At 45.2% G+C, this 15462-nt stretch overlaps 1 protein-coding gene across 1 annotated transcript in view; it reads left to right on the forward strand.

Annotated features, from left to right (window-relative positions):
• Positions 1-12923, forward strand: part of LOC125487552 (zinc finger protein 271-like) — a 15041-nt gene extending 2118 nt beyond the window's left edge. Inside the window, exon 2 of the mRNA XM_048619312.1 lies at positions 11513-12923. Coding sequence (XP_048475269.1) covers positions 11513-12214 — 702 coding nt within the window. The 3' untranslated portion in view covers positions 12215-12923. The remainder of the gene's footprint in view (positions 1-11512) is intronic.
• The last annotated feature ends 2539 nt before the right edge of the window (positions 12924-15462 follow it).

Here is a 15462-nt window from a genome sequence, read left to right on the forward strand (position 1 = left end):
TCAGCTTTCCTGCTCCTCTGATGCTGCTTGGCCTGCTGTGTTCATCCAGCTCTACACCTTGTTATCTCAGATTCTCCAGCATCTGCAGTTCCTACTATCTCTGAAACAGGTTATCATTTTCACTTTGTTTGCAATTCTACAGTACACTTCCGTGTCAAATGAAGGTAAACAAGGTCTCCTAATGTTATAGGATCAAGATCTGTATTGCCTATACTTAAGCAGAATAATGTAATTTAATTGTGTGACAGATGTCAATCATGAAATGTTAGTTTCCCTACTAATTCTACATTCTGCTGATGTGAATAACCTCCAGCCCAGTTATGGGGTGAACAATCTGGATTAAGTCAAATAAATTGGCTTTTTATTAAACACACAATGTGATGAATCTTTTTGTAAGTTTGTTTTGAAGTTGGTCTCTGTCTCCTCCATCCTCACATCAACAACAAGGGTGAGGAGCTCACGGAGCTTTTTGTCACTAAAGTAGAGACGATCTGATCAGCTGTCTGCTGCTTAGCTCGCCTTCACTAGGCCAAACCATCCTTAGAGGAAAAAAAACCCAGAAATTGTTAGAAAAGCTCAGCAGTTGTCTACATCCGTGGAGAGAAATCAGAGTTAACATTTCCGGTTGAGTGACACTTCCTCAGAACCCTGAGAGTTCTTGCCCTGAGACCTGAATCTCCATCTTTGGTTGGTTCCCTCCCATCTCACACCTTTTGTCCACAGGACCGACCTCCTGGTCACCCAAATCGATTCCCACTAAACATCTGTCTCTGACTCTCTCTCTCACTTTCTCTATCTCTCTTCCCCGCCCCACCTTCCTCTCTGTCACCCCCCCTTCAAATCTGCCATCATCACCCACTCCACCATAAACAAACACTTGATCCCAATGTCCGTGCAAACTATTGTCCCATCTCCAAAGTCCCTGATAACTTTGCCACCTCCCAAGTCTGAGCAATCTTTCCCAGAATTGTACATCTGAATTCAGCTATTCCACCGTATCAAAACAGCTCTTCACAAAGCTGCAAATGGCATGATGTGACCAAATCTCACTGAACTATGACAAAAGCTTTGTCTACTTGAGTTACATTTGAACAGACTGACTCACTCTCTCAGTGATCAGATCCCACTGAACCATGACACAAGTTGTGCCTCAGTTACATTTTTACAGCGTCACTCAGCAGTGATCAGATCAAGTTGAACTGTGACACAAGCCATGTCTATCTGATTGCCATTTATACAGACTTGCACTCATTCACTAATCAGATCCCACTATGTCTGTTCAAATTACATTTATACAGACTCACTCGCATGGTGATCAGGTCTCACTTGAATTACAACAACAATGTCATTATAATTGTGGATAAAGGATATCAAGTGATTGTGCTGCATGTATGTGAGCCTCAAAGACCGTGCTCAAGGCCCAAATCTGAAGTTTGGAATGTCGAATCCTACAGTACAGAAGAGGCCACTGTGTCTGTACCACCAAAAATATACTCCCTAAGTAGTCCCACTTTCCCACATTAGCCCCATAGCCTTGAATGTTATGATACTTCCAGTGCTCATTCAAATACTTTTTAAAGCTCATGAGGGTTCCTGCCTCAACTATCCTCCCAGGCAGTGGACCATCTATCAGGGAAGAGGTGACAGATTAATCGGGTAATGTCAGTGAAGTCGTAATCCAGCACTCAGGGTTAATGCTGTGGGGAGATGGATTCAAATTCCATCGCTGCAGATTTGAATTCAATAAAAAAAAAATCTAGAATTAAAAAGACCGCCTAAGCAACAGTTATTATTGTTAAAAATCCATCTGGCTGAATGTTGTGCTTTTGCAAAGGCTATGAGTCTTGAGTAGGAAAGGTGTTAAGAAACCACATCTGGAGTAGTAAGAGCAGTTTTGGCTGCCTTGTTTAAGGAAAGATATTTCGCTTGAAGTAGTTCAAAGAAGGTTCACTAGGACGGTCCCTGGTATGGGGGGATTGCCTTAAGGACAAAGGTTAAATAGGTTGGGACTCTACTCATTGGTATTTAGAAGAATGAGAGGTAACCTCTTGAAACATGTATGATTCTTCAGGCCCTTGACAAAGTAAATACTGAGAGGATGCTTCCCCCCCATGGGTGGGTCTAGGAGCAGACAGCATCATCTCAGAATAAAGGAGCGTCAATTTAAGACTGAGATGAGGAGGAACAAATGAGGGTAGGATCTCGTAGAGACTTATAAAATTCTAACAGGACCAGACAGGGTGTTCCCGATGGTGGGTGTGTCCAGAACCAGGGGTCACAGTATGCGGGTTTAGGATAGACCATTTCGGACGGAGATGAGGAGACATTTCTTCACCTAAAGAGTGATGAGCCTGTGGAATTCATTACCACAGGAAGTAGTAGATGCCAAAACATTGAATGCATTCAAGAAGCGGCTAGATAAAGCACTTGAGGTGAATGGGATCAAAGGTTATGGGGAGAAAGCAGGATTAGGCTATTGAGTTGGACGATCAGCCATGATTGTCATGAATGGCGGAGCAGGCATGAAGGGCTGAATGGCCTCCTCCTACACCTATCTTCTATGTTTCTATGAGTGTTTCGGAACTCCTTGCCGCAGAGACCTGTTGGAGCAGAGTCCTTGTATATATTAAATCTGAGATAGATTTTTGATCAGTAGGAGAGTCCCAGGCCATGGGGAAAACACAGGAAATTGGACACGAGGAACGTCAGAACAGCCATGATCCTATTAGATGGTGGAGAAGGCTTGGCAGGCTAAACAGCCTACTGCTGTTCCTATTTCTTATGGTCTTATGATGTGACTGGAGAAACATGGCAATGACACACTGCCCCAGATAATTAGGGACCAGCAATAAATGCTGGCCCAGCCAGTGACGCCCACATTCCCATGAATGAAATAAAAAAGAACCCTGTTCTCAGAGAGTAACAATTCTCTATAGAAACAACTTGTAAGTTCTGTGTTTGTTGATACCGTTAAAAGTGAGATGAAATGAAGAACTGCAGATGCTGGAGATCTGAAACAAAAATAGAAATTGCTGGTGAAACTCAGCAGGTCTGGTAGCATCTGTGGGGAGAAAGCAGAGTTTAGTGACCGTTCATAGCACTGACAGCAGTTAGGAAAAGTTTTTTTATGCTGAAGAGAAGGTGAGTGAGGAGGGCAGGAGGTTGTGGAAAGAGGTGAGCAGATAGAAATCATAGAATCCCTGCAGTGCATGAGTCTGTACCAATCCCCCAGAGAGCATCCCACCCCCTCATCAAACCTGTCCCTGCAACCCTGCACTTCCCATGGCTAATCCACCTAGTTTGCACATTCCCAGACACAATAGAAAATTTAGCATGGCCAATCCATCCAATGTGTACATCTTTGGACTGTGGGAGGAAACCAAAGCAGACACAGGGAGAATTTCTGTGTGGAGTTTGAACAGTCACCCAAGCGTGGAATTGAACCCAAGTCCCTAGTGCTGTAAGGTAACAGTGCTAAACACTGAGCCACGACACCACCACTTTGGGTGAAGATGGAGTCCAGAGAGAGATCTATGAAAGGGCTGGGCAGACAAGGGCCTTATTGATAGTAAGTGAGGACAGAGAGAAGGTGAATTATTGATGAGAGCTGAGAGTGGGAGGGAATGGGAAGGCTATGCTGAAAGCAATCCATGTCATGACAGAACCAGAGTGTGGGGGTAGGTTGTGAAAGAACATGGAAGGGTGGAATTAGGCTCTGAAGTTATTAAACTCGATTTAGAGTCCTGGAGGCTGCAGGGTTGCTGAGAAAATGAGATGCTGTTCTTCGAGCTTCACTGGAACACCGCAGCAGGCCTGAGACAGAAATGTTGGCCAGGGAACATGGTGGTGCGTTGAAGTGGCAGATAACTGGAAGCTCGGGGTCATTTTTATGGATGTAGATGTTGTATGTAGATGTTAAAAAAAAAGAACATAGAACAGTACAGCACAGTACAGGCCCTTTGGCCCACGATGTTGTGCCGACCTATTATCCCACTAAGATCAATCTACCCTGCATACCCTACATTTAACTATCCTCTATGTGCCTATCCAAGAGTCGCTTAAAAGTCTCGAAAGTATCTGACTCCATTACCACTGCCGGCAGCGCATTCTACATGCCCACCACTCTCTGTGTGAAGAACCTACCTCTGACATCTCCCCTATACCTTCCTGCAATCACCTTAAAATTATGCCTCCTCATAATAGTCATTTCCACCCTGGGAAAAAGTCTCTGATTATCCACTCTATCTATGCCTCTCATCATCTTGTAAACCTCTATCAAGTCTCCTCTCATCCTTCTTCGCTCCAATGAAAAAAGCCCTAGCTCTCTCAACCTTTCCTCATAAGATCTGCCCTCCAGTCCAGGCAGCATCCTGGTAAATCTCTGCACCCTCTCTAAAGCATCCACATCTTTCCTATAATGAGGTGACCAGAACTGAACACAATATTCCAAGTGTGGTCTAACTAGAGTTTTACAGAGCTGCAGCATAACCTCACAGCTCTTAAACTCAATTCCCCTGCCAATGAAAGCCAACACACCATACGCCTTCTTTACAACCCTATCAACTTGGGTAGCAACTTTGAGGGATCTATGGACATGGACCCCAAGATCCCTTTGTTCCTCCACACTGTCGAGAATCCTGCCATTAACCCTGTATTCTACATTCAAATTTGACCTTCCAAAATGAATCAGTTCACACTTTTTTGTGTTGAATTCCATCTGCCACTTCTTTGCCCAGCTCTGCATCCTGTCAATGTCCCGTTGCAACCTACAACAGGCCTCCACGCTGTCCACAACTCCACAACCTTTGTGTCATCAGCAAACTTACTAAGCCACCCTTCCATTTCCTCATCCAAGTCACTTATAAAGATCACAAAGAGCAGAGGTCCCAGAACAGATCCCTGCGGAACACTACTGGTCGCCGAGCTCCAGGCTGAACACTTTCCATCTACTACCACGCTCTGTCTTAGATTGGAATGCCAGTTTTGTATTCAGACAGCCAAATTTCCCTGAATCCCATGCCTCCTAACTTTCTGAATGAGCCTACCATGTGGAACCTTATCGAATGCCTTGCTAAAATCTATATACACCACATCCACTGCTCTACCTTCATCGATGTGTTCTGTCACATCCTCAATGAATTCAATAAGGCTTGTGAGGCATGACCTGCCCTCACAAAGCCATGCTGACTATTTCTAATCAAACTGTGCTTTTCTAAATAATCATAAATACTATCTCTCAGAATCCTCTCCAATAATTTGCTCACCACAGAAATAAGACTGACCGGTCTGTAATTTCCAGGATTATCCCTATTCCCTTTCTTGAACAAGGGAATGACATTTGCCATACTCCAGTGGACAGTGAGGACACAAAGATCATTGCCAATGGGGCAGCAATCTCTTCCCTCGTGTTCCTGTAGTAACCTTGGGTATATCCCATCTGGCCCAGGGGACTTATCTATCCTCATGTTTTTCAAAATTTTAAGCACATCCTCCTTCCTAACATCAACCTGTTCGAGTATATCTGCCTGTTTCATGCTGTCCTCAAAAACATCAAGGTCCCTCTCAAAGGTGAATACTGAAGCAAAGTATTCATTCAGGACCTCCCCTACCTCCTCCAACTCCGCACACAAGTTCCCTCCACTGTCCCTGATTGGCCCTACCCTCACTGTGGACATCCTCTTGTTCCTCACATAAGTATAGAAAGCCTTGGGGTTTTCCTTGATCCTACCCACGAAGGTTTTCTCGTACCCCCTTCTAGCTCTCCTAAGTCCATTCTTCAGTTCCTTCCTGGCCACCTTATAGACCTCTAGAGCCCTGTCCGATCCTTGCTTCCTCAACCTTAAGTAAGCTTCCTTCTTCCTCTTGACCAGGTGTTCCACATGTCTTGTCATCCAAGGTTCCTTCACCTTACCATCCTTTCCTTGCCTCAGTGGGACAAACCCATCCAGTACCTGTAGCAAACTGCTCCCTAAACAACCTCCACATTTCTATTAGATGTTCTGCAAAGTGGTCACCCAGTCTGCGTTTTATCTCCCCAGTGTAGAGGAGACCAAACTATGAATCGTAAATACAGTGGACTAGATTGAATGAAGTGCAATAAATCATTGTTAACATGGATTCTGTGAGGGATCCAATGCCTGATCTGAAGCCCCTACCTCTGAAAAGAAGGTCTAGGTTCAAAGGCCACCTGCCACATACTTGTATCACAGCATGTCCAAATAGGTTGATTAATAACAAAAATATTATAAAACATGAAACCAGTGAAATGGTAAGGTGCCCCTCAGGATATGAGAATGGGCAAGAACTGGAAGCGGCCATGATCCACACATTTTATCTGAGGAAGGGTCACCAGACCTGAAATGTTAACTCTGCTTTTTCCTTCACAGATGCTGCCAGACCTGCTGAGCTTTTCCAGCAACTTTGTTTTTGTTTCTGATTTACAGCATCTGCAGTTCTTTTGGTTTTTATCACACATTTTATCTGCTGTTCTTTAAAAAGTAAAGTTAATGTTTAGTCAAACCCATGTGTCCAGGATGTTCTCGCCAAGACACTTCTACCTGGTGCATCCTGTATGATTTAGGGAACTGGAGACAGGCAGATCCCTCCCTGCTCTCATTGTTCAGATGTTCTTAGACTTCAGAGCCACTGAGGGTCCTGGTAGAGGCTGTGTATTTTGTAATGGTTGGGGATTGGGGTTAGACAGTAAGAAGTGGAAGATCTTAGAACGGAATTTCCACTTCTCTGTTTCTTGTTTGCACCATTTCTCTCCTGGACCAGCATCATGTTATTGTCAAACTCCACACTGTCACCCGAGGATGGGATATTATTGTTCCATTCTGCTGTAGGCCACTTAGGTGATTGTAAGGCCACATCCTGTTTCAGGCAGTGGACATTTCCTGCATGGCTGTAGTCATTACAACAGCACTTGATTCCATAGAGACAACTACTGTCTCCAAGGCAGCCAATTTCTGGAATCTCCTCTAGCACTACAGACTTCAGAGCTCTCTCTGTACTCCTCCAGTGTTGGCCCTTTCCTGTCTCGCACCAATCTCCACATTATCATAGAATGATAAAATCCCTACAGTGTGGGAGTGGACCATTCAGCCCATTGAGTCTCCTCTGAAGAGCTTCCCACCCAGACCCATACCCCCTGCCCAATCCTTGTAACCCTGCATTATCCACCTCGCCTGTGCATCCCTGAGGACTATGGGCCAACTCACCTACACTGCACATATTTGGACGGTAGGAGATACCGAAACACCTTGAGGAAGCCTGTGCAGACACGGGGAGAATGCGCAAACTCCAAACAGTCGTCCGAGGATGGGATCAAAGCCAGGTCCCTGGCGTTGCGAGACAGCCACCGTGCCCACCCATTAACACTCATGATTCAGGTGATGGGACATTTGCGTCACTCTCTTCTCCTTTAAGTTACTTTAGCTTCTAAACGTCTGTGAGGCACGTGGTAGGGGGCAGTGGAGGTAGATTTTAGTACGTGAAACGTTCCATAAAAATGCAAGTTGTTGCTATTGCCTTACATCGGAAGAATCAGGATTGTCACACAAACATTATAAATTCTCAGACTACAATGACCAGTCATTTTCAGGACTGGAAAGGTAAATCTGTCGTTTCACTCTCAGTCAGGAACAGATCCCAGTTTGGCCCCAATCTCTGATTTGACAGCACGTTTGCAACATTCCCCGTTTTACTGAGTCCAAACCCATTCGTAAATGAGATAGCAAGAACTGCAGATGCCTGGCCTGGTATGTTCCTCCAGCTCCACACTGTGTTATCCCATTTGTAAATGAGCTTGTGTTCCGTGCTCTAAACCATCGCTGAGACACATTTCTAATCCACCTCAGAATGAACTCACTGCTTCACTCCTGGAGGTGATAAAGAGTCGCAGAAAAGGGAGAACACTACGCATGCTCCTGCTCACAAAGGGGACCAGATGATTGACGGCGGTTTCAGACCAATAGGCTGAAGGCAGGCTGTGCTGGTGGGAGCGAGTAGGCGGGGGTAGCCAACCAACCAATCGGAGTGAATGGAGGGCGGTGCTACGGTGTAACACGTGTCTCCACCCCGCTCAGCAAGGGAACATCTGCGCAGGCGTAGTGTCGTTGCAACTGAATCCTGGCCGAGTTGGCGAGCTGTAGGAGTCAGTAAATGGGGAGTTGCAGCGGGTGAGAAATGGAGCGAGCGTGGGAATAAGAAATTTTATAAAAACCCGATGTCAGCCGTCAGACCTGGAATAGGAAGCCCCGGTCCCGCGTTTGCAGCAAACGGCAGAATGGCTGCGGGCATCAGGCGGCGACAAGGCCGTGGTTCCCGCCGCCATCTCTCTTGGGGGCGGTAGACTATGAGACGTATGCGTGGCCACCATATTTTTAGGGGGCAAGTGTCCGTTGGGCTCGCGTGTAACGTTCCTTTGTTATGGGTTTGGATGGGGACTCACATGCAGAAAACTCAAACCATGAGAAACTATTGTCTCTTCTGGATTTCTGTCCTAGACTGACAGAGGTGGTTGATGAGTTACTGGGAAAGAAGTTTGGAGCTGGTTAAACACTAAGCCAAAGGAGTGGCTTCAGGCTGGTTAAGAGCTCCTGTTATACCGCATATGTTTAGTGGAAGGGAAGTGCTCCCAACTTGTTTGGAGCTTTATTTTAGCTATTGTAGCCTTAGAGATTGGGACTGCAAATTGGGATTGGGCCCAACTGTAGTGAGTCCTGCTTTAAGCATTAGGATCCATCAAACAAGCTTCTAGCAGCATCCGGTTTGTCGAATGTTCTTATAACTCGGAAGATAACACCTAACCACTGTTCTGTTTCGCCTCTGCCCTCCCTGATCACCTCTCCGTCGTCGTCTACCTTCTTCCCTCGATAATCTTGGGGGCATTTTAAGTCTGTTTAGTATTTTACTGTTACTTTCTCCGACCTTGTCCAATTGAAATTTCTATAGCAGCTCAGCTGCTGATCACGTGCTGCTGACTTGTTAGCTTTATGTTCCCTCAATATCTTTCAGAGTCAAGAATTCTTTTTCCAGTGGGGGAGTCCATTTCTCTACACTTTTTCCTGTTTTCCCTCTGTTTTAACTCCGTTTCTCTCTCACAGACACCAGTAAATTTCGCCAATTCCCAGTTGACTGTGGAGATGATGATCGACCTTCTTGAACTGCTGCAGTTGTGTGGTGAAGGTGCTCCCGCAGTGTTGTTAGGTAAGGTGTTACACTTCATTCACCCAGTGATACTGAAGGATTGATGATATATGTCCAAATCAACAATCACATGTTTTTATCATGTTTTCAATTTAATATCATGTCCCAAGGAATTTCACAGAAATGTGATAGAGGAATATTTGACACTGAATTACTATAGCAACATTAGATAAAGTGGCCAAAATCTTTGCCCAATGATTGGGTTTTAAGGAGTATCTCAAATGAGGAAAGAGAAGCTGAAAGGTATTGGTTGGGAATTCCAGAAGAAACAGTCACCAATAGTGAAGCAATTAATAACAAATTGGAGGCTGAAACTAAATGAGTTGTAAAGATCTCAAAGGTTGTGTGGCATGAGGAGCATGCAGAGATGATCACAGCTACAAAAGAAATCAAGAATGAGAGTTCTGAAATGTTTCTGCTTTCAAGTGGGAGCCTTCAAGGTCGCTGACCACAGGGGTGATGGGTGAACAAGACTTGGTGTGAGTAAGCCAAGAGTTTTGGCTGACCTGGAGTGTGTTAGGGTAGTTAGAGATAACAAAGGAAAGGATGAGATTCAGCAGCTGATGAGCTCAGAATAGGATGTAGTCAGCCGAGATTGCTGAGGTGCAAATAGGCAGTCTTGTTGATGATGAGGATATGTTGGTTGGAAGCTCATCATGACTTGAAATATTTTCCCATACTTGCGAACAGTCTGGTTCAACCTCCAGACACCTCCCAGGAAGGAGGATGGAGTTAGTGGCGAGAGAATGCAATTTGTTGAAGAGTGGCTTCAGTCTTCCCAATATTTAAACAGAGTAAATTTCTGCTCATCCAGTACTGAATGGCAGGCAAGTTGGGACAGGGGTGTCTTGGAGGGCTTTAATGTTCATCTACACTTGAGAGTCTGGTTCTTCTAGGTGGTGGAGTTTTAGGGTTTGGGAGATTCTGTCAATGTTGCGGTTGACTTGCTCAGATAAAATCCCTCTCTATTCTTACTGGAAATAAATGCTGGTCAGGCAGCATTCCATGGAGAGGGAGCAAGTTAACATTTCATTTCTTAGATGACTCTTCATCAGAGCTGAAGTGAAGGATGGAGGGGACAGCATTTATGCTATAGTTGGGGTGGGGAAGGTGGTGGGACGTAGAGTGCTGAGGAAGAAAAGACTGGGTGACCGCTTTACAGAACACCTCCGGTCTGTACGCAAGCATGATCCCGATCTTCCTGTAGTCGATCATTTTAACACAACATCTTGCTCGTGTGCCCATGTCCTCAGTATGCTGCAGTGGTCCAGTGAATCACAGCACAAACTGGAGGAGCAATGCTCATCTTTACGGCCTTCTGGACCTACTATTGAGTTAAACACCTGCAAATTGTGAACCAGCTCCCCTTCTCTCTCTTTTGGCTTCACTTGTTGCATTCTTTGTCACCAGGTCATCTCTCCTCTCCTCTCTCCTCTCCCCTCCCTCCCCCCACCCCAGTGGAACTGGCTGTTCTTTCAAGTCTGGCAAAGTTAGACACATCATTGTTCTGCCGTTCACACGTTCCAATCACTTAATCTGAACTATCAACATCTTTTCTCCCCCAGCAATCTGTACTCGTCACGACCACCACCCCCAACTATAGCATAAATGCTGGCCCCTCCACACTTCACTTCAGCTCTGAAGAGCATCTGGACTCAAAACGTTACCTTGCTGTCTCACCATGGATGCTGCCTGACCTGTGGTGATGTACAGCATTGGTTGATTCCAATATTTGCGGTAATTTCTTCCATCTCTATCACTATCAGCCTTGCCCACCACTCGCATGCTCTCTCTCTCCTCAAGTCAAGGCCAGAGTCTTGTGTAGGTTCAGTCTGGGTGGCAAGTTCCCTCTCCTGATGGATATTACTGAACCAGTTGGGATTTTCTCTCACCTTTTCCTGGTGTTGGCTCCACATATATTACCAGATTCATTCAGCTCAGTTTCACAACCTGCCTGTGTTTTTGTGGGTTTTTGCTCATTCCTTTTTTTTTGTCCCCCTCCCCTGTTTTAAACATTTCACAGAATCTTAGACGGGAAGGATTTGCAGTTGGGGGAAACCCAAGCCGAACATCACATTGGGATCTGACAGAGGCGTTGAATTTATCGAGGCCTGAATATTACCAGATTTTGAGCATGGAAGGGGAAAGCACTGTACATAGTGGGGAGAGACCGTACACATGTCCTGTGTGTGGACAAGGCTTCAGCCGATCATCTGGCCTGTCCGAACACAAATGGAGTCACAACGGGGGCAAGCCATGGAAATGTGAGGACTGTGGGAAGGGATTCATTTCCCCGTCGAAGCTGGAAGCTCATCGGCGCACTCACACCGGGGAGAGGCCGTTCCCCTGCTCCGTCTGCGACAAGAGATTCGCCCTGCCGTCTGACTTGCTGAGACACCAACGCGTTCACACCGACGAAAGACCTTTCCGGTGCCTGGACTGTGCAAAGTGCTACAAAAGTTCCGGAGAATTGATGCGCCACCAGCGTGTTCACACGGACGAGAGACCGTTCAGGTGTGCTCTCTGCGGTTCTGGGTTCAGGACTTCGTCTGACCTGACTGTTCACCAGCGCGTCCACACCGGGGAGAGACCATTCACGTGCTCCCAGTGTGGGAAGGGATTCACTCAGTCATCCAGCCTGCTGGCACACCAGCGCGTTCACACCGGGGAGAAGCCGTTCATCTGCTCCATGTGCGGGAAGGGCTTCACTTCCTCGTTCAACCTGCTGACGCACCAGCGGGTTCACACCGAGCAGACCCCGTTCATGTGCTCTCCCTGCGGGATTCGCTTCAAGCACTCCTCTCAACTCGACGCACACCAGAGACTTCACAGCGGGGAGAGGCCATTCACCTGCTCAGAGTGTGGGAAGGGCTTCACCCAGTCGTACAACCTGCTGATACACCAGCGAGTTCACACCGGGGAGCGGCCGTTCACCTGCTCCAAGTGTGGGAAGGGGTTCACTTGTTCGTCCCACCTGCTGAGACACCAGCGGGTTCACAAGTGAAATGGATTTTCCTTTGCTATTTCAGAAAGCGGAAGGGATGTAATCGAGAAGGAAAAGGGTATTGGATAGGTCTTTAAAGTTAATAAAACACTGGGACCAGATAGGATGTTTCCAAGAACACTGATGGAGGTGAGAGTGGAACTTGTGGAGGCTGTGGCCATAAATTTTCAATCTTCTTTACACTCGGTGTTCGCACCAGAGGACTGGAGCGCTGCAAAAATGATGTCTCAAAGTGTGTTGGAGATGAGTGCAGCAAACACTGGCCAGCTAGCTTAACTTTGTAGAAACAATAATTTGGGACAAAAGTAACAGCAGTATTTGGGAATTGTTGGTTAGTTGGGGAGGATTAGCATTAATTCATTGTCAGAAAATTGTGTTCAACTAACTTGCAGGTGTCTTTTCGTCAGGTTGACCGAGCGTGTTGAAGAGGGTAGTGCTTTTGCTGTGGTGAATGTAACGTGCCACACATCATACTTGTGAAGAAAATTGGAGCTTACTGTTTGAAAAGGGACACTAACAAGGGCAATGCAGACTTGTCTGGACTACAGGCTAATGAGACTTGTGGTCAAGTTTGTAGTGTAGTTAGAGAGCCTTAGAGCGGAAATGGATCATTTGATCCAACTCATCCATGCCGACCAGATGGCCTAAATTAATCTACTCCCATTTGGCCCATATCCCACTAAACCCTTCCTATCCATATACCCATCCAGGTGCCTTTCAAATGTTGTAATTGTACCAGACTTTACTGCCTCCTCTGGCAGCTCGTTCCATACACGCACCACCCTCTGAGAAAAAGTTACCCCTTAGGTCCCTTTTAAATCTTTCCCCTCTCACTTTAAACCTTTGCTGTCTATTATTAAACTCCTAAAAGACCTTGACTATTCACCCTCTCCATGCCCCTCATGATTTTATAAACTTCAGTAAGGTTGCCCCTTAGCGTCCAACACTCCAGGGGATAATAGCCCCAGCCTATTCAGCCTCTCCCTATAGATCAAACCCTCCAACCCTCGCAACATCGATGTAAATTCTTTCTGAACCCTTTCAAGTTTCACAACATCCTTCCTATAGCAGCAAGGCCAGAATTGAATGCAGTATTCCCAATGTGGTCTAATCAATTTCCTGTACAACTGCAACATGACCTCCCAACTCTTATATTCAATGCACTGACCAATAAAGGCAAGTGTACCAAACACCATCTTCACTGCCCTGTCTACCTGCGACTCCACTTTCAAGGAACCATGAATCTGCACTCCAAGGTCTCTTTGTTCAGCAACACTCCCCAGGACCTTACCATTCAGTGTACAAGTCCTATCCTGATTTGCCTTTCCAAAATGCAGCACCTCACACTTATCTAAATTAAATTCCATCTGCCATTCCTCGGCCCATTGACCCATCTGATCAAGGTCCCGTTGTACTCTGAGGTAACCTTCTTCACTGTCCACTACATCTCCAATTTTGGTGTCAGGACAATTGCTTCTCTTAATGCAGATATTTTCTGAATAAACCTGTTCAGAGATGTTTTGACATACCTTTTGAACCCAGGCCTGCTGGCTCAGAGATGGGGACACTACTACTGTGCCATGAGAGAGCCTCTTCTCCTGATGTAAAAACATTGTCACAAACTGAAAGGCTACAGAACAGAGGGACTTAGGAGTCCTCGCCCATGAATCACAAAAAGCTAGCATTCAAGTTCAGCAGGTAATAGAGAAGGCAAATGCAATGTTTGCCTTTATTTCAAAGGGAATGGAGTATGAAAAGCAGGGAAGGTTTTGCTAAAACAGCCCATCCTTAATTGCCCAGAGGGCAGTTAAGAGTCAACCACATTGCTGTGGGTCTGGAGTCACATGTAGGCCAGACCAGGTAAGGATGACAAAATAAAGGACATTAGTGAACCAGATGGATTTTTTTTTGTTTCAACAATGGTGTCATGCCATTCTTTAGACCCTTATTTCTAGTTTTTTTTTAATTGAACTCAAATTTCACCATTTACCATAACAGGATTTGAACCCAGGTCTCCAGAACATTGTCCGGGTCCCTGGGTTAATAGTCTAGTGATATTACTACTAAGCCATTGCCTCCCTTATCTAAGGAAAGGTATACTGCTGATGGAGGTAGCCTTGGTATCATGAAATGGTGGCGCAGTCTCGAGGGGCTGAATGGTTTTTACATCTTACAGTCTTATATATGCGTACATTTAATTTTTCTTTCAAAGCATATTAAGCAACCCAACAAATGTGGCCACTGAAATCAAGTAATTATCTTAGGAGTAACCTTCCAGAAGCTGCTTTAGAAAGCCATGTAGGCTGAAAATCAGCAGCTCACACCTCCTGATGGGACTGAGTTTTTAAACTATTGTGGAGAAATGTTGGCTCCAAGAAACCCCGAACACAACAATTGCAAGTTACCTCTATCCTGTAAGATGTCTTGATGACTCCACTTAGCCTCTGGGAAGGGCGCAAAATAGTTTATTTGCATTGGAAGCTTTCATCTCAATGTTAAGAATTCACTCAACCCCAACTAAGGAGGCTTGGTCACATAACTGTGGAACCTGATGATTTTTAACTTGGAAAAAATTAAATTTCTGTCAGCTATGGGGTCCAGGTTGCTTCATGCCATATCCACTGATGATATCAAAATCCCATACCCTGGGCTATAACAGTGAAGACTTAAACCTGTTAAAAGCAGTCATAACTTGCAGAGAGCATGAACACAAGTTTATCAACTTTTTTTTTCACTCGAGACAGCAAAGTAGAAATTACATTGCAGCAATATTCTTCAGACAATGCTTGAAGGAATTTTAAAGAAGAAACTGTCTACAACTTCTGGACTTCGAGCTAAACAATTAATCACCTTGCAAAGAAATTCCGATAACTCCAGTTTTGGACTTTTGGACTCCTTCTTAAAAGCAAAGACATTTTTAAACTGGTATCCTTCATTTGTTTTTGTATTTGGGTAATTGCTAATTGGATAAAATGTTTATTCTTTACTGAATTATCAGAGGATGTTGGGAAATACGCCGCCGTTATTTAAAAGGGGGGAAGAATTAAATCACAGTCTGCTTATTGTCATGTCGTGAAAGCATGTGAGTCTTAAAACTTGTAATCTGTTCATAACTTATATTAAAGCAGCTTCCAAGAGTAATTGCGGTCAGTTCAGGTTAGAAATCCTGTCGGTTGAGCCTGCTGCATTCTTCGCCAAGCTGTTCCAGTACAGCTATAGTGCAGGCAGTTTTCCGACAATGTGCCACT

Source organism: Rhincodon typus, chromosome 42 (assembly GCF_021869965.1).
Source record: "Rhincodon typus isolate 14 chromosome 42, sRhiTyp1.1, whole genome shotgun sequence".
Classification (NCBI taxonomy): domain Eukaryota; kingdom Metazoa; phylum Chordata; class Chondrichthyes; order Orectolobiformes; family Rhincodontidae; genus Rhincodon; species Rhincodon typus.